Source organism: Heptranchias perlo, chromosome 18, assembly GCF_035084215.1.
Source record: "Heptranchias perlo isolate sHepPer1 chromosome 18, sHepPer1.hap1, whole genome shotgun sequence".
In the NCBI taxonomy this organism is placed as follows: Eukaryota; Metazoa; Chordata; class Chondrichthyes; order Hexanchiformes; family Hexanchidae; genus Heptranchias; species Heptranchias perlo.
Window position 1 is genome coordinate 37651622 of NC_090342.1, and position 20423 is coordinate 37672044.

At 43.2% G+C, this 20423-nt stretch overlaps 1 protein-coding gene across 8 annotated transcripts in view; it reads right to left on the reverse strand.

The window, feature by feature from the left end:
• The window catches only part of LOC137334765 (ELKS/Rab6-interacting/CAST family member 1-like), a 1087823-nt gene that overhangs the window by 1043130 nt on the left and 24270 nt on the right, over positions 1 to 20423 (reverse strand). For all 8 annotated transcript variants that reach the window (XM_067999707.1, XM_067999706.1, XM_067999704.1 and 5 more), the window contains exon 2: positions 17093 to 17898. In XM_067999707.1, coding sequence (XP_067855808.1) covers positions 17093 to 17761 — 669 coding nt within the window. In that variant the 5' untranslated portion in view covers positions 17762 to 17898. The remainder of the gene's footprint in view (positions 1 to 17092; positions 17899 to 20423) is intronic.

Consider the following 20423-nt stretch of genomic DNA (forward strand, 5'->3'; position numbering starts at 1 on the left):
ATACTCCTTGGAAAATAAGAGTCTAAATGGGGTAGAGGAGCAAAGGGATCTAGGAGAACAGATGCACAAATCACAAAGTAGCGATGCAGGATAATAAGGCCATAAAAAAGCAAACAAAGCACTGGGGTTCAATTCTAGAGGAGTAGAATGGAAAAGCAGAGAAGTTATGTTAGACTTGTATAGAACTTTGGTAAGACCACAGTTGGAGTACAGTGAACAGTTCTGGTCTCCATATTATGAAAAGGATATAGAGGGCACTGGAGAAGGTACAAAAAAGATTTACTGGGATGATACCAGAACTAAGAGGTTATACCCATCAGGAAAGATTGAACAGGCTAGGGCTCTTTTCTCTAGAAAAAAAAACTGAGGGGTGACCTGATAGAGAGCTTTAAGATTATGACAGGGTTTAAGAGAATAGTTGTAGAGATGATGTTTCCACTTGTGGGGGAAGACAAGAACCAGGGGCCATAAATTTAAGATAGTCACTAAGAAATCCTGTAGGCAATTCAGGAGAAACTTCTTTACCCAGAGAGTAGTTAGAATGTGGAACTCGCTCCTGCAAGGAGTAGCTGAGGCGACTAACATAGATGCATTTTGGGGGAAGCTAGATAAACATGAGGGAAAAAGGAACAGAAGGATATGTTGATGGGGTTAAATGAGGAAGGGTGGGAGGGGGCACGTGTGGAGCCTAAACAGCGGCATGGACCTGTTGGGCTGTGCTGCACATTCTATCTAATTTTACGTTGTTCATTTCTATTGGCATATGTCCCATAGGCGTTGATTTACTGTGGGTTGAGTTGCACTTTGCCACAATGGGAGGATGTACTTTCTTGCTGGTAGAGAGAGAATTGCATGTGCGCGCGCGCGCACACACACAGTCTGCCACTTCAAGACATCAAAGAATAATGGCCTGTAAATTGAGCAATACACATAGGTAAGAGCCTCATAATTCACATTCCAATAAGAATGCACTAACACAGGAGACATGATGTGGAAATGCCAGTGATGGACTGGGGTGGACAAATGTAAGGAATCTTACACCAGGTTATAGTCCAACAGTTTTATTTTCTGACTAGTTTGCAATTCTTATAAGCAATGCCAATAGGTTAGATTTTTCAATCATACTCATTAAAAGGTCGTAAAGTTGGCTGAAGCAAATCGGGGAAATAGACTGAGAACTGTTATGACAGATTTCTACCCATTTGGCTCACCATCTAATTTTGAAGCTTATATTAAAATTAGACCCTAATTATGTCCCACAATGTCCCATTGTTTATGACGGTATAGGGCTCAGTCATCCACCCACAGATATAAAATGGCTATCCACGGTTCCCATGTGCTTTTTATGGAAGTAGATTTAGAGAGCCCTATGGTAAGTTTAGTGTCAATTTTTCCTGTTTCCACTCAGTTGGTCAGGAGGCTTTGTGCCAAGTGTTCTGGCACTACTTTCTCAGTACGCTGATGCAATAAGGATGGCGTGTTTCCCAGTGGAAATCCTCCTCTACTTTCATTTTAGGAGAAAAAAATGGACAGGCAGGTCAGGCTGCAGCAGAGGCAGTTTGCATCCTCCCAACTGCATTCACTGACATGGAGACACATCTACTTGGCAATGACTTTTCAGAATTCACTCCACAAGCTCCAGGTCAGCAGACAGCCAGATGCCAAGCTAATTTATCTGCTGCAAGGTCACGTGCAACCAACATGCACCACTGGGCTGGCACTGCCACTGGTAACTATCGGCTGCACCCTCAATTTATTCTCCTGCATCTCCTGCCAGGCATACTGCAATGCTGTCCCATGGACTGGCAAACAAGGTCACCTTCCTCACTATCACCTCATCAGTACCACTTCCATTTTGCCAGCCACCAAGCTTGGGTTCAATTGTTGCGATGGTTCAGCACTTGGCCACAAAGTTTCCTGCCTTCACATTTATCATGCCAGCCACCGGATTCGACAACCATTTTTATTTCCCTAAATAGCCTTTGCAAAGACCAATCTATACACGTATACACAACATATTAGAAATGTTGTAGCAGCCTTTATTAAAACTAGCATTATTTTTGTCCATATATGTGGTCACTTGCCTTTAGGCGGGCCATATCTCTTTAAATTTAATGTGGGCTGTTTAAACATGAATTTCCACATTGTCCCTTCCTCCCCATGCCCTCCCAATGAGTTCCCAACACCAAAGCCTTGGACTAAGAGCTCACCGACACGATGTAAAATGAAGCAAACACCACAAATTAGGCTGGGCAAGTGGGTCAGTGCATGTTTTATGTACATTTGAGTCTTTGCACAGGCGGTTTGGGTAATGCAGGTGGCGTCCCTCACATTCTTTATGTATATTGGGTAAGGTGATCAGTATATTCAAGCATGGTTTAAATTTACTGTTGTTCTTGACGCAACAAGAGTTAGCTTATAAGTTCAAACATCAAACAACTTCAGCACTACATATGTCATTAGTATGCTGAATTTAGGCCACAGTTGAAGTATTACATGCAGTTTTGGACACACTATTTTAGGAAGGATAGAAAAGCAATGGAAAAGGTGCAGTGTAAACTCAAGATATTATCAGGAATAAAGTTATGAAGAGGGATGTGAAAGCGAGGGCATTTTCATTAGAGCTCAAAGTGAAAACATGACCAGATAGAGGTCTTCAAGATTATGAAGGGTTATGATAATGTAAATAGTGATAGGTTGCTTCTACTTGGCAGAAAGATGGTAACAAGGGGCCACATATTTAAGATGATCACAAAAACAATTCATGAAGAGGTTAGAAAAAAATCTTTACTGGGGTGGCTAGAATGTGGAATTCACACCATTGGGATGCAGAGTATCAAAATTCTTTTAAGAGAATCAAATAATTGCTTGAAAAAGAGAACTATTAAAGGGTATGGGGAACAAGGAAGAGTGTAGGATTAGACTAGGTGGCTCATATGAAGAAAACACTAGCACAGACTTGATGGGCCAAATGACCTGATTCTAAGCTGTAAAATTCTATGATTCTCCATGTACAGGGAAGCCTTAACCCGAGAACCTCCGTTGCCTGGGATCGTCACCACCCCCGATACCTGCATCCTTCCTGATGGGCACGGCAAATATATGAGAGAGGACAGTCCTGCCCGACTCCAGATCTGATTGGAAAGCTCTCTGACTCCCACCCATTGATTAGGACTGCACTACGGATGTCCGTGTAGAGCAGTTGAATCCAATCGCGGATTCCCCCCCCAAACCCCATTTTGGAGAGCACGCCCATCATCCACGTGTGGGATAGTCTGTCGAAGACCTTCTCCTGCTCCAGGATGATGAGGCAGGTGTTGATCCCCCTGTCCTGCACGTAAGCGATCATATCCCTGATCAGCACAAGGCTATCAGATCTTCCCGCTGGGATCACCTGCTCCAGAGCGGGCTTGAGCCTGTTGGTGATGGCCTTAGGCAGAATCTTGTAGTCGACGTTTAGCCAGGAAATGAGTTGCCAATTTCTGATTTCTTTCCCCTCCTCCTTCTGCTGTACATGGACAACATCACCGTATTTTGCTCCGATCAGCAGACGGTCCACAGACTGATGGGCATCTGCAACTATTTCGAGCTGGCCTCGGGGACCAGAGTGAACCGAAGAGCGAGGCCATGTTCTTTGGCAGGAGGGAGACCCAATCTTTTGCCTCCTTCACCGTCAGCTCCGACTACCTGAAGGTGCTGGGAATCGGGTTTGGGGTGGGGGGCCATGGCCTGCACCAAAAACTGGGAGGAGTGGGTCACCAAGGCCAAACAAAAGCTTGGCATGTGGGTGGGGTGCTCCCTCTCCATAACCGGCAGGAACCTGGTGATAATAAGGTGAGGTACTCACGGTGTTGCTCTCCATGGCCAGGGTCTGGCCCATTCCCTACAGCTCCGCCGCCACTGTCACCCAAACTATCTTCCACTTTGACTGGAGGTCCAAGGTAGAACGTGTCCGCAGGGTCACCATGTACAAGCCCCCAGACAAAGGGGGGGGGGGGGGGGGGGCGGGGAAAAGGAAAGAGCGTCCCCAATGTCACTCTGATCCTGATGGCCACGTTTTTGTGTGGCTGCCTCAGGATGTGTGGTGAACCCCGGTAAGCCAACACCAAATGTTACTACATGCTGAGTTTCTACCTTTCCAACACACCGAGAAGGTTGGGTCTGGCCACGCTGGCCGAGCAGGCACAGGAAGTCCCGTCCAGCTGGACCATACACCATCTGTCCCAGGTGGAGAAGTTCCTGAGGAGGAACCCCTTCGACCACAAGGCCATAAAGTCAGCGGTCGACATGGAACGTTCTGAGAGTCTTGCAAGGAAAGGAGGGTGGATCCAATCAGGCAGTTCCCCGACCAGACAGTCGATGCCATTTGGAAGAACGTCTCGTCATCAGAACTGACCAATACCCAACAGGACGTAGCCTGGATGGTGGCGAGAAGGGCCCTCCCAATGCGGTCCTTCCAACGCGCACGGAATCTCGGCACCACCGCGAGCTGTCCTCACGGCTGCGCGGGGTGGATACTGTTGTCCACCTACTGATAGACTGCCCCTTCGTGCAGAGGGTGTGGAGAGAGATGCATTGGTATCTGTCCCAGTTTGGTAATACAAGACGCTGTGCTCCACAGGCTGTTCCTCAGGACACACACCAAAACAGATAAAATTTGGTCCGTCCGAAACCTGCTGGTCTTCCAGCTGAAGGAGCTGCCAACGACCAAGTGTTGCCGACTGGCACACTCCAAGGTCCAGGAGTATGTGCTGCGGGACGCACTGAAGCGAGGTGCGACTTACGCAAAGGCTCTATGGGGAAAGGCCATCCCACCTTGTATTGTACAGCATGCATTAAGATATGTACTATGTTTAAATTGTAATACTGGAATCGTATTGTGTACGATCTGTGTTGTATTGTTCTGAATTGTATCGCCTTGGAATTGTGCTATCTTTAAATTTTATGAAATAAAGTATATTTTGAAATATAAAAGTAACTAAAATCAATAGATCCAATTATTTACACAAAGCACAGGATTGAAATACAATTTGTATGTGGCACAGAGAAACAGAAGGAGGCCATTCAGCCCTGCGAGCCTATTCCACCATTCAATTAAATCACGACTGATCAGAAATTCAACTCAATTTACCCACCTTTGATCTATATCACGTAATACTCTTACCAAATAAAAATGTGTCGATCTCAGTCTTGAAAATTTCAACTGACCCAGCATCCACAGCCTTTTGGGGAGAGAGAATTCCACATTTCCACTACCCTTTGTGAAAAAGTACTTCTTGATTTCACTCCTAAATGGCCATGCTCGAATTTTAAGATTGTGCCCCCTTGTTCTGGATTCCCCCACCAGAGGAAATAACTTCTCTATATCTACCCTATCGAATCCTTTTATCATTTTGAACAACTCAATTAGATCACCACCTAAACTTCTAAACGCAAAGTAATACAACTCAAGTTTATGTAATCTCTGCTCATAATTTTGCTCTTTAAGCCCGGATATAATTCTGGTGAATCTGCGCTGTACTCCATCCAAGACCAATATATCCTTCGAGGTGCAGTGCCCAAAACTGAACGCAGTACTCCAGATGGGGTCTGACCAAGGCTCTGTACAACTTAAGCATAATTTCCTCCCCTTTGTATTCCAACCCCTTTAAGATAAAGTATATATTAGTCTTTTTAATTACTTTTTGTACCTTTGCACTAACTGTGATTTCTGTAGCTGGACACTCAAATTCCTTTGCTTCTCCACAGTTTCTAGTCTCTTGCCATTAAGAAATCATTCCAATTAGTCTTTTTTGAATCCAAAATGAATCAACTGATACTTGCCCAGGTTAAACTCCATCTGCCACAGTTTTGCTCACTCACTTAATTTTCCATGTCCCTTTGTAACTTCCTGCTCTCATCTACACAAGTTACTGTGCCTTCTAACTTAGTGTCATCTGAAAGCTTGGATATACAACTCACTATTCTTTCATCCAAGTCTTTGATATATATGGTGAAAAGCTAAAACCCCCATACAGATCCCTGGGGATCATCATTTGTCACAATCAGAGTACATTCCCTTTATCCCTACTCACTATCTCCTACCTCTCAACCAATTACCGACCCAAGTCAAAAGGATACCTCCAGTTCATTTCTGACCATGGGAGAATTTAAATAAGCAACAGTGCACAAAGTTGGAATCCAAAAAATATTTGTTTCTTTCAACATGGTTTTCCTACTTTCAAGTTAGCTTTTCAGAACTGTTCCAGAAAAGCAAGTGCTATATATGACTGTTTCAATAGCACACAAGTTTTCTACTCTTCCTCTTGTACCACTCCTTCCAAGTTTTCTACATTATTTTATCCTGGTTCCTTAACTTCTGAAAGTTAATGATGCTATAATTAAGAAAAATACAGCCCACAACGGAACTAGGCCCAGCACAATGACTTCTGGACCGCACCACACCTTCTTGGCTTCCTTCAAATTTCACTTGCTGGTACAACGCACTGAAGTGACAACAAATGGGCACTCCAATCCTGCCAACGTGGATTGAGATGCTACAGAAAATGGCCCAATCCAAGAAAATCATGCATGGGCTGAGGCTGAAGCAGGACTTTGTTCCTGGACAACTGCCTGTGACTGGCCTGTAACATTCTTCAAATAATTTTAGCACTACACAAGAGGAAGAAACCTCACCCCACTCAAATTTAGTAACTCAAAGTTGGTACAACTAAGACTCAATGAGTAAGCACAGCATACACTTGCACTACCACTGCTCTCCAGTTTTAATCTTCAAGGTTACCCACAAGTTATGGCTATTACAACATTCACTCACTTGCATTCTATTGATCCTGGTCCAGTGACATCTGACAAATTCCCCTGACTGTATCAAAATGGCTGGCAGACTGAAATGTTAATTTTCAAATCACAGCAATTTGAATTTGACATCATGACCAAGTAGATTTTATCGACACCATCCTCGAAGCTTTTGCTCATTTTCTCAAAGGAGCACTGAAGATGAACGGGGGAACTTTAATCAAATTGAACTTCATATACTTCCAAGTTTCAAATGTAAATCACAGTTTAGGCTGCCTTTCTAATGCCAATCAATACCCAGCAGCAGTCCTGACAATAGTTTTGTTCTCTGATCTTGTAAATAAAAATTATTTTTAAACCCTGTACTTGAACACTGGAAACTACTCAAAGCAAACATCACATTTCAGCAAGTTTCCAACTTCAGATGTGTGAAAATCTGTAGCTGAAATAAACTAGTAAACGCACTTGATTACTGAGTGTTGTGTGCTGTTCATGGAATTTATCAGTTTACATATAAATACGTAGTCAACATGAAATGAGTAGGGCTCCTTGTAAAAAATGAGGCACACGCCGACAAGGTTTTGGGTTTTTGGGTTTTGGTGGGGGGGGGGGGGGGGGGGGGGGGGGGGGGAGCGGTGGTGGCAGCGAGAAGTTGGATACCAACAGAAGGGAGGAAGAGAAGAGAGGGTCGCCGCCAGAAGGGGTGTGCCCAATGCAAGCAAAACAACTTTATCATCAGTATTGGGGCTTTCCTTCACTTGGGAGCTGTTTAGTTCCTAGCAAGAGGACCAACCGACAGAAGGGTGGGGGTGGGGGACAAGAAAGGAAAGAGGGATACCGACAGAAGGGGTGGGGAGCGGTGGGAGAAGAGGGAGACTGACAGGAGGGATACTGACAGAAGGGGTGGGGGGGGAAAAGAGAAAAGAACAAGAGAGAGACACCCATAGAAAGGGGGGGGGGGGTGGAGGGGGGCGGAAGGGAGACTGACAGAAGCGGGGTGGCAGTCAAGGCACAGAGCAGTGTACCGATTTGGGTAAAGATAAGCAGAGTGTGACAGGAAGGGACAGAAAGTTTAATGTTGCATCAGCGAATAAGATCAAAGCAGCGAAAAATGGTAACAAGTTAAAATTGAAGGTACTTCATTGGAGTGCATGAAACATTCATAACAAGATGGACGAATTAATGGCACAAATAGAGACAAAAGGATTTGATCTAATAGCCATTAAAGAGAAATGGTTGCAAGATGATCAAGGTTGGGAACTAAATAGTAAACTATGTTAGATCTTATCTTGTGCAATGAGACAGGGTTAATTAGTAATGTCATAGTAAAGGATCTTCTGGGAAGAGTGATCATAATATTGTGAATTTCACGTTGAGTTCAAGAGTGACATACTTAAGTCCGAAACTTGTCTTAAACTTAAATAAAGCCAATTACATAGGTATGATGGGCGAGTTGGCAAAGGTAGAATGGGAAATTACATTAGAAGATGACGGTAGATAAGCAATGGCGAACATTTAAAGAAATATTTCATAATTCTCAACGAACATACATTCCATTGAGCAATAAAAACTCCACAGGAAAAGTGACCCATCTGTGGCTAACTAAAGAAGTTAAGGATAGTATTAGATTAAAAGAGGCTTATAATGTTGCCAAGAGTAGTAAGCCTAAGGATTGGGAGAGTTTTAGAAAGCAGCAAAGGATGACGAAAAAAATTGACAAAGAGGGAGAAAATTGAATAAGAGTAAACTAGTAAGAAATATAAAAACAGATTGTTAGAGTTTCTACAAGTGTGTAAAAAAAAAAAATTAGCAAAAGTAAATGTGGGTCCCTTAGAGGCAGAGACAGGAAAAATTATAATGGGGAATAAGGAAATGGCAGAGATGTTAAACAAATATTTTGTATCTTTCTTCACAGCAGAGGACACAAAAAAAACAGTAATAGTGGGGATCCAAGGGGCTAATGAGAGAAACTTAAAGTAATTAATATTAGTAAAGAAAAAGTGCGAGAGAAATTAATGGTACTAAAAGCCAACAAATCCCCTGGACTAGATGGCCTATATCCTAGTGTTCTAAAAGGGGTGGGTGCAGAGACAGTGGATGCATTGGTTGTGATCGTCCAAAATTCTAGAATGGTACCAGTGGATTGGAAGGTAGCAAATATAACACCGCTATTCAAGAAATAAGGGAGAGAGAAAACAGGGAACTACAAGCAAGTTAGCCTGACATCGGTCGTCGGGAAATTGCTAGAATCCATTATTAAGGAAGTGGTAAAAGGGCACTTAGAAAATCATAATGTTATTAGGCAGTCAGCACAGTTTCATGAAAGGGAAATGGTGCTTGACAGATCTATTAAGAGTTTTTTGAGGATGTATCTAACAGGGTAGATAAACAGGAACTAATGCATGCAGTATATTTGGATTTTCAAAAGGCAATCGAGAAGGTGCCACACAAAAGGTTGTTACACAAGATAAGGGCTCATGAGGTTGGGGGTAATACATTGGCATGGATAGAGGATCGGTTAACGGACAGAAAACAGTTGGGATAAATGGGTCATTTTCAGACTGACAGGCTGTAACTAGTGGGGTGCTGCAAGGATAAGTGCTTGGGCCTCAGCTATTTACAATCTATATTAATGATTTAGATGAAGGAACCGAGTGTAATGTATCCAAGTTTGCTGACAATACAAAGTTAGGTGGGAAAGTAAGCTGTGAGGAGGACACAAAGTCTGTAAAGGGATATGGAGAGTTTAATTGAGAAGGCAAGATGGTGGCAGATGGAGTATAATGTGGGGAAATGTTATTCACTTTGGTAGGAAGAATAGAAAAACAGAATATTTTTTAAATGGTGAAAAACTATTAAATGTTGGTGTTCAGAGGGATTTGGGGTGTCCTCGTATACGAAACACAAAGTTAACATGCAGGCACAGCAAGCAATTAGGAAGGCAAATGGTATGTTGGCCTTTATTGCAAGGGGGTTGGAGTATAACAGTAAGGAAGTCTTGCTGCAATTATATCAGGCTCCATTGAGACCACACCTGGAGTACTGTGTACAGTTTTAGTCTCCTTATCTAAGGAACAATATACTTGCCTTAGAGGCGGTGCAACAAAGGTTCACTAGATTGATTCCTGGGATGAGAGGGTTGTCCTATAAGGAGAGATTGAGTTGAATGGGCCTATACTCTCTGGAGTGGAGAAGAATGAGAGGTGTTCTCATTGAAACATAGAGTCTGAGAGGACTTGACAATGTAGATGCCGAGAGGTTGTTTCCCCTGGCTGGAGAGTCTAGAACTCGGGGGCATGGTCTCAGGATAAGGGGTCGGCCATTTAAGATTGAGGTGAGGAGGAATTTCTTCACTCAGAGGGTTGAGTGCCTTTGGAATTCTCTACCCCAGAGGGCTGTGAATGCTCAGTCGTTGAGTATATTCGAGGCTGAGATCGATAGATTTTTGGAATCAAGGGATCTGGGGTTAGGGTGGGAAAGTGAAATTGAGATCGAAGAACTGCCAGGATCTTAACGAATGGCAGAGCAGGCTTGAGGCGCCATATGGCCTACTCCTTTTTCTTATGTTCTTATATTAGAAGTGGAAGTTGGCGGTCTTGGCGATGGAGAGGTTATGTGGTCAGAAGTGCACATTTGATTTTTTTTTTACTTCAAACAATTCAATTGAACTATTCTTTAATTCTCACAACTGATTGAATATAATGAAATATTAAAATGACAATTTTATTACTGTTACAGCATGTTGCTCTTGGTTGTTTCCAATTATAATTATGTTGGGATGTTACATTATTTAGCATAATATTGGAGGCTTTGTCTGCATTGCCCAGAATTACATTATTCATACTTCTGGTAGTGGTCAGACATTTCAGTTCCTCTCTTTGTAAATCACCACCTGGCTTGCTGCATATGCATTACTTGCATACAAAGCAACATTTTTTTTAAAAAACTTCAGTAGGTGACTGTAAAGGTATGGGTACAGAAGGAAATCTGCTTCAGATACCACCACCACTCATTTGCTGTTCTGGAAAAATCTGTTCAAGGATAATTTCTGTACAATTAATTACCACTGTCCAACCGTCGGAGCACCCTTGCGGTTTGAGGGTGGGGGAGAAAAAAAAAGTAAAGTAGCTATCGAAAGGGAACCTTCAAATAATTAGAATATTCTCCACCAGTGAAAACACAGAATAATCGGGCACTTTCGTCTTGCTCCTCTTCCCAAAAGCACACTGCAAAAAATGAAACTGATCACATATCTAAAAGACACATGAAACATTAACTGTACTCATTAAAAATAATAAAAATGCTGCTGGTTCCTTCCTTGAGTGAAACAGCAGATGAAGCAGCATCTGTCTAACTGGTAGGCAAACTGTTCAATACAATAAGCCAGATGGAATTTGTCACCTACAGCGCCGAGATTGGGGAGGGGGAAGGGGGAGGGAGAAGAATGGTAGGATTCTAACAAGACTGGCATATTTATATATAGATAGCTCCCTGGTGGCTGAATTGAAAAAGCTTACAGGTAAACTGAGCAATACAGACCAAACGCCCTCAGGTGTGACTCCACAGATGTACTGAGTTAGCTACGGTGGCATTATGGGGGAAGTGTACATTTCGCTTCAACATCCCTGGCTGGGAGTGGGGAAAGAGAGAAGTGAGCTAAGGTTCCCATTTCTGAGCACCATCACTTGAGGCTTGCTGGAAAGTTCCCAAGGTGAGACAAAATTAAAAATGCACAGTAAAAAATTTCAGATGACTTCTAGAAATCTGAAACAAAAAATACTGGAAATGTACAGGTCAGTCAGCATCTTGGGAAAGAACAGATAAATTAACATTTGAGGCCTACAGCTCTACTTCAGAGCTGGAAAAATGAACAACTAACTTAATAGAATTAGAACAAAGGGATCAAAGAGGCAAAGTGCAGGTCACTGGAAACAGGCTAAATTCAAAAAGGGGGACAAAATAGACGCAGGAAACTACAGACCCATTGGTATCATTTCGATTGTGTAAAATAATGGAATCGATCAGGAGTAAACTTAAGGATCATCTGTACAATAATCAGAATGGATTCAGAAGGGGAAGATCCTGTTTAACCAACCTCTCTACTTCTTTGAGAAAGTGACAATCCAAGTGGACTGTGGAAAACCCTACAATGTGGTATGCTTAGGCTTCCGAAAGGTATTTAAACAAAATTCCGCTATTAGTTAACTCAAAACATTAGGAATCGAAGGTAAACCCTCGGAATGGATAAGAAATTGGCTAATGGGTAGAAAATATATGAGTACTCGTTAGAGGGTTTATGCCCAGGTTTGGGAGGGGAAGGAGAGGGGCAGAACAAAGTGTTTCTAATTCACATAAAATTACCTCAAATGAAACTCATTGCAATGGTCAAATTTGTACATGATACCAAACTAGGAGGGACAATAATTTGAGCAATCTCCTCCAAATTTATAGGATGAATTAGATAGAATATGTATATGCACAGGTAAATGGCAGAAAAAAATGTAGTGGAAACAAATGTGAATTACTGCTCATAGAAAGGAAAAATAAGTGACACGCGTACTCCACGAATGATGTTGAAATAAGGATAAAGCTGAAAGAGTCCTAGGAGTCTTAGTAGACTTGCTGCTCAACACGTCCAACCAGTGAATGTTAAACTACATAGCCAGATCAATAGAATACAGAGGAAATCTTAATCAAACCATAGAGTGTACTGGTCAGACCATACCTTGATGGATTTTGGGGAAAGGAGGGAGAAGGAGGCTGCGTTTACACTATAATGCCCTCTGAACTTGACAATTACTTTTAATAGTTCTCCAATATATAAAAAAAAAACACAAAATAGGCATCAGATTTGCTCGCACCCGACATGCACATACACCAAACTGTTTTTAACACCCAAAGGATCTCAAACTTAGTATAAAATAGCAGGTTGTGTCGGCATGCAGTTGTTAGCTCTGGCCACCAAGTGTCTCTGCGGACCACCCTAAGAATTTGGGCCTCCAGTGGCGTCTGCCATGTTGGTAAAGAAAATGATTCCCCCTTACAGTCTCCCAATGTGGATAGTTTCTCTTCCAGATTACTGTCAGTCTTCTTCTGTCCTCAGCCCAAGGCTACCAGACTGTGGAAAGTGCTTAATGGTTGGCCTCCCCTGGTGGATTGCCTGCCAGACCTGGTAGCCTTCCTTCCTACTCAACCCTCCCTCAAATGTGCCTGTTTTCATGCCTGGTGGCCCAATCCATGGACATCTTAGACCTGCAACTATGCTCCCCGCTGAGCATCTTAAGGGGCTCCCAATCTGATCAAATTCACAAACTATGGGCCTCCCAGGGCAATTGTTGGGCAACCTCCCCCATTTGGGACTGCACCGTAACTTTGTCAGGCACACAAAACTCAAAATCTTTTGAGAGTCTTATTTGTCTAATCCCTGCCAGCACCCAAACAAGTTTTAAGCCCTACAGACAGATCCTCCTCCTTCCCCGCCCCCCCCCCCCCCGCCACAATCCTCAACTACGTGCTACTGAGCTACTCTTTTGGGCCCTGCAGCTAGATCATCAACATCTCCCCTCCCACCACTGACGTTCTTGTTACCTTTCTGCTTGCTCAGATAGGTGCAGTTCTTGCTGAACATCTTTTGGACTCCACAGGCCAATTAACGGCAGCCATCTCCACCTCCCCCCGTTCAGAGTCTTTTCATGCCTTGGTCCTTGTTCTCAGCCAGTGATTCCACCGCCTCCCCCCCCCCCCACCCCGCCCTTGTGTTTCACCCACCACCCTCCCCCTCGGAGCAGGTTTTGGGCCCAAAAGACTAACTCCCATGAAATGCAACCCCTTTCCCAGGCCAAGTGAGCAGATTTTGGGCCCTGTAGCTGGTTCTCAGACAGCCTCCCCCTCCACAGTAAGGGTATTTTCAGGCATGGCTCCTGATTCTCAGCCAGTCATCCCCTCTTTTTGCCCCCCTTGCGCCTGTGATCATCCCCATCCTCTTACGCTTCCTCCTCCCCTTTTGCTCCACATCCTCCTGCCCTCTGACTCCATCTCACATAACAGAAGAAATAGGAGTAGGCCATACTGCCCCTCGAGCCTGTTCTGCCATTCAATAAGATCATGGCTGACCTTCGACCTCAACTCCACTTTCCCACCTGACCCCCATATCCCTTGGTTCCCTGAGAGTCCAAGAATCTTTCGATCCCATCCTTGAATATACTCAACGATTGAGCATCCACAGCCCTCTGGGGTAGAGAATTTCAAAGATTCACCACCCTCCGAGCGAAGAATCCTAAATGGCCTCTTATCGAGACTATGCACCCTAGTTCTAGACTCCCCAGCCAGGGGAAACAGCCTCTCAGCATCTACCCTGTCAAGCCCCCTCAGAATTTTAAACATTTCAATGAGAGCCCCTCTCATTTTTCTGAACTCCAGAGAATATAGGCCTTGGTCAGACCACATCTGGAGTATTGTATGCAGTTTTGGTCTCCTTATCTGAGGAAGGATGTCCTTGTCATGGAGGGAATGCAATGAAGGTTTACCAGACTGATTCCTGGGATGGCAGGACTGACGTATGAGGAGAGATTGGGTCGACTAGGCCTATATTCACTAGAGTTTAGAAGAATGAGAGGTGATCTCATCGAAACATATAAAATTCTAACAGGACTAAACAGACTAGAAGCAGGGAGGACGTTCCCGATGGATGGGGAATCCATAACTAGGGGTCACAGTCTCAGGATACTGGGTATGCCATTTAGAACCGAGATGAGGAGAAATTTCTTCACTCAGAGGGTGGTGAACCTGTCGCATTCTCTACCACAGAAGGCAGTGGAGGCCAAGTCATTAGATGTATTCAAGAAGGATAGATATATTTCTTAATGCTAAAGGGATCAAGGGATATGGGGAAAAAGCGGGAACAGGGTACTGAGCTGGACGATCAGCCATGATCATTTTGAATGGCGGAGCAGGCCCGAAGGGCCGAATGGCCTACTCTTGTTCTTATTTTCTATGTTTCTATGTTTTGACTCAATCTCTCTTTATAGGACAACCTTCTCATCCCAGGAATCGATCTAGTGAACCTTCATTCCACTGCCTCAAAAGGCAAGTATATCCTTCCTTAGGTAGAGACCAAACTGTACACAGTACTTCAGGTGCAATCTCACCATAGCCCTGTACAATTGCAGCAAGACTTCCTTCCTCTTGTACTCCAACCCCCTTGCAATAAAGGCCAACATACCATTTGCCTTCCTAATTGCTTGCTGTACCTGCATGTTAACTTTGAGTTTCTTGTACCAGGACACCCAAATCTCTCTGGACACCAACATTTAATAGTTTCTTATTATTTAGAAAATATTCTGTTTTTCTATTCTTCCTACCAAAGTGAATAACCTCACATTTCCCCACATTATACTCCACCTGCCACCTTCGAGCCCAGTCACTTAACCTGTCTATATTCCTCTGCTTCCTCCTTACAGCTTACTTTCCTACCTAGCTTTGTATCATCAGCAAACATGGATACATTACACTTGGTCCCTTCATTTAAGTCATTAATATTGATTGTAAATAGCTGAGGCCGAAGCACAAATCCTTGCTGCACCCCACTAGTTATAGCCTGCCAGCCCTGAAAATGACCCGTTTATTCCTACTCAGTGTTATGTCCATTAGCCAATCTTCTATCCATGCTAATATATTATTCTAATCCCATGAGTCCTTACCTTGTGTAACAACCTTTTATGTGGCACCTGACAGAATGCCTTTAAATCCAAATATACTACATCCACCGGTTCCCCTTTATCTACCCTGCTAGTTACATCTTCAAAAAACTCTAAATAGATTTGTCAAACACGATTTCCCTTTCATAAAACCACGTTGACTCTGCCGAACCATATTATGATTTTCTAAGTGCCCTATTACCACTTCCTTAATAATGGATTCCAGCATTTTCCTGATGACTCATGTCAGACTAACTGGCTTGTAGTTCCCTGTTTTCTCTCTTCCCTCCTTTATTGAATAGCGGTATTATATTTGCTACCTTCCAATCCACTGGGATCGTTCTAGAATGCTAGTTCTAGACTCCCCACAACCAGTGCTCCAGGAGATCAACTAGTATAAAATTAATATACAAAATAAGGACAGAATGTATAACTTTTAAACTTATAATGAGGACTGAATTACAGCTGTGCACACTGATCCAATTATCCCCCACCCTCTAACCCCACCTCACCTGAACACTACACTAAACGTGGTTCTTGACTCCCCATCCGTAAAAGGGAGATAGGGGATCTGCTACTCTCTTAGAAAAATATATGAGACCATTTGTGCGTTTATATCTCACTTGGATGCAATTTAGTCAATGTATGCAGGGCAAACTTTCACCTGAGCTAGCTTCTTATATGCCATGAGCAGTTCTAAAAACTGTTTTTGCTCTCAACATCAGTGAGTGCCATATGTAACCATAGTAAATCACACTAACTGCCACTAAACATTTTATGGTACTATGTTATCAGTACAATAAACAAAAGCACATGCATGCAGAATATAAAAATCAAAACACCCTCATTCTGTCCTTATTTTGTCTCCTACTCTGCCAAGCAACGATGCATATCCCTACTCACATTCCCTATTACTAGGGCAGTGTAGGCAACACTGCTAATAATAAAGGCAATCATATTCTAAGTACACATTTTGCTATCTAAAAAGGATAGCTTAATATGCCAAGATACTTAAGCAATACTATTGACTAAAAGCACAGGCAGCCTCAGTATCACTGCCTGCATGTCTTCTGTTGCACATCATCCCATAGACTCTATTGTCATCTATACAGGTTCACAATAAATCTCATTTCTGAAAGCCCATTCTAGCTTGAAAATTAAGAAAATATAAATTGCAGGAGTGAAGTGGTGTGTGTACTTTTTGAGAGAACGTTCAATGTGTTTCTGCAGATTTAATCTCAACTCCTTCACGTACTAAAACACTTCATTTACATTTAGTGTTCTGCAGCATACAAGGCAGTCTCCAGACAACAGTTCACAAACTGTAGTTATCAATTTAACGTTGAAAGGGTCCACACCCAAATATTAACTTATCTGTTCTCTCCACAGAAGCTGACTGACCTGCTGTGCATTTCCAGCATTTTCTGCTTTTGTTTCAAATATTCAGCATCTGTGGTATTTTATTCGTCACTTAATCAAAGGATATATTAGTCTGTAAAGTTAACCAATACATGCTAAACGTTTAGCCTCAGACTTATCAAATTTGCTCCCGTAGTTTTACATCTCACAAACATCTCCACAAACCTGATTGTTAAACCCACCTGATTTTCATCCTGTACAACCCGAAACTGCTCTTTCCAAATAGTCATCTTAGCCACCTCGTCTTTCCGGAGTGCTCGCTCCTTCTTCAGTTCTGGGCTCCAGAAAGTTTTGATGCTGTTCATCGAAGAGCTGAGTTTGCTCTCCTTCACATCAACCTCTTTGCGAAGCAGATCATTCTCACGAAGGACCTCCTTCAGCTGTGACTGCAGGTCCATAATGGTATTATCTCTAGCCTGCCGCAACGAGTGTGGTACAGTAGATGCTAGGCTCACTGTCGGCAGGTGATGTTCTCCAAAAGCTATGGTATCACTGGCCACACCAGTTGTGGCAATGTTAGGGCTACTCCCCATGGTGGTCATCCTAACACCAAATGGTAAGCGTCCAGAAGCTCTACCCAATGTCATTGTCGCTTTAGGGGAATCTATACCAACATGGTCATGGTCACTTAGGTACATGGGGCCAGACGTAGCATATGCAGCATTCAGTGACTGGATATTCTCCATGGACAGGGTTTTCCCACCCCCACTACTGGTACTGGTACCAGAATTGCCCCCAGTGCTGTTTGTTCGACGGTGACCCAGACGCGGTGACCGTGGTAGTCTCGGCGAGCGTCCAGGACTCTGGTTACTTTGCTCCACTTTACCCACTGACCGGGAACTTCCATGCATGGTTGAACAGAATTCAGCAAAGTATGTACTTGGGAAACTAAACAAAAAAAAATTCCTTTTGTTTGGCAAGTTTGTCAGGTTCAGCACATGTTATTTACACTTGATAGTACATCCATGCCAGGCCAATGAAGTTTCATCTGTTTAAATTAAAAACAAAAACCTGTTAATACAACATCCATACAATTTCACAGCTTTCAAAACTTACCAAGAAAAATGAGCAAAAGAATGCAGTTTCTTGCCGGTTAGCACCCAGAAAGTGAGTGCTCGATTTTGGCGATACCATCACGGAGACATCAAGCAGAGACCAGATAATCATGCAAGGAGAGGAACAAGAAAATGTTACCCTTTACAAATAGTTTATCTTAGTTAACAGAACAGCAAAACAGAGTCCTCAGGTGCCTGCTAAATCTCTCAGCTAGAGAATGTTGCACACACAATTGAAAGAAAACTTCATTATTGTGAAATGAAAAGAGCATCAATACATTATTTTCCAGCACTGTGCACTGATAGTCATCAGCAAATCCTAAAAACATAGTATTTAGTTCCAACTTTCCTCACAACTTAGCCATGAACAGCACAGTATTACTAAGCAAAAATTAATTTGGACAATCAAAGACTTCATTCTTGAAATGGCCATTTTAAAAAAATATAAATTAAGCCCCAGTTACATGGATTTTTTTTTTAATATTCGTTCACGGGATGTGGGCGTCACTGGTGAGGCCAGCATTTATTGCCCATCCCTAATTGCCCTCGAGAAGGTGGTGGTGAGCTGCCTTCTTGAACCGCTGCAGTCCGTGTGGTGACGGTTCTCCCACAGTGCTGTTAGGAAGGGAGTTCCAGGATTTTGACCCAGCGACAATGAAGGAACGGCGATATATTTCCAAGTCGGGATGGTGTGTGACTTGGAGGGGAACGTGCAGGTGGCGTTGTTCCCATGTGCCTGCTGCTCTTGTCCTTCTAGATGGTAGAGGTCGCGGGTTTGGCAGGTGCTGTCGAAGAAGCCTTGGCGAGTGGCTGCAGTGCATCCTGTGGATGGTACACACTGCAGCCACAGTGCGCTGGTGGTGAAGGGAGTGAATGTTTAGGGTGGTGGATGGGGTGCCAATCAAGCGAGCTGCTTTATCTTGGATGGTATCGAGCTTCTTGAGTGTTGTTGGAGCTGCACTCATCCAAGCAAGTGGAGAGTATTCCATCACACTCCTGACTTGTGCCTTGTAGATGGTGGAAAGGCTTTGGGGAGTCAGGAGTTGAGTCACTCGCCGCAGAATACCCAGCCTCTGACCTGCTCTCGTAGCCACAGTATGTATGTGGCTGGTCCAGTTAAGTTTCTGGTCAATGGTGACCCCCAGGATGTTGATGGTGGGGGATTCAGCGATGGTAATGCCGTTGAATGTCAAGGGGAGGTGGTTAGACTCTTTCTTGTTGGAGATGGTCATTGCCTGGCACTTATCTGGCGCGAATGTTACTTGCCACTTATGAGCCCAAGCCTGGATGTTGTCCAGGTCTTGCTGCATGCGGGCTCGGACTGCTTCATTATTTGAGGGGTTGCGAATGGAACTGAACACTGTGCAGTCATCAGCGAACATCCCCATTTCTGACCTTATGATGGAGGGAAGGTCATTGATGAAGCAGCTGAAGATGGTTGGGCCTAGGACACTGCCTTTGTTTCTATCAAAGCATGTTTTATTAAGTGTTCAGTTTTTTTGTGTACTATTATTTAATCTGTACCCACACATCCTCATCATAACATGGCAATTATTTGTTTACCCATCCAGTATGGCTTTCCATGCACACTTCATACTTGAAGTAGTGCAGAACTATCCATTTACTGTTACTATAAATATTTTCCAAGTGTTTGTACTATTGAATACTTTGCATGAACTCCTCAGTTCACACTCCTAGGAACACGTATGCTCCTAAAAATTATTTACACATTTACAAGGAGAAATCTACAAGTTAAGCACAAAAATACAAAAGGTTTTAGGCTCCTTCAGAGAGTCTTCGCTGTGCTACTGGCTATGTGAAGTCAACACAATAGCAGTAACAAGACCATGAGAGCCTCATGTTTTAGATCTGCATGCACTTCCTGCCAATTTTTTCCATTATAAATTCCTTTGTCACCTCCTCTGGTAAGAGATGTAATTACAACAATTACATATGTGCTTTCCATTATAAATGTAGACATAGGCGTTTATAAAGGAAATAGGACAGAATGTATGACTAACAAGCAAGCTGAATTATGTCAATTATGCCCTGCATGCTCATCCCTTTTCACTTGAAGACTGCACTTGGTCTCGATTTCCCTTCATGCAATGCCACAGGAAATCAACTCATGACCCATTAAAAATCCGCTCCCCCCGCCTCCCCCCCCAATCTACTAACCCTCACACGTTGCTGCAGGAGGTGCAATGTAATCCACTAAAGTGGGGTTATTTACATAATCACCGACACCAAACAACTCATCCTACGACTTAACATGAGTAACTCCACAGGAGATCTGCTGTAATGTATTGAAAGGTTTGCAGCAAGCATGCACTTCCTGTTTGTCACATTTACTTTCTGCAACACTGGCCTCATCATATTTTGCTGTTTGCCTCAAAGAGGAGGTATGGAATGCACCAATCTAAAGCAAGGAAAGCAGCAAGAAAATAGCCAGTGAAAA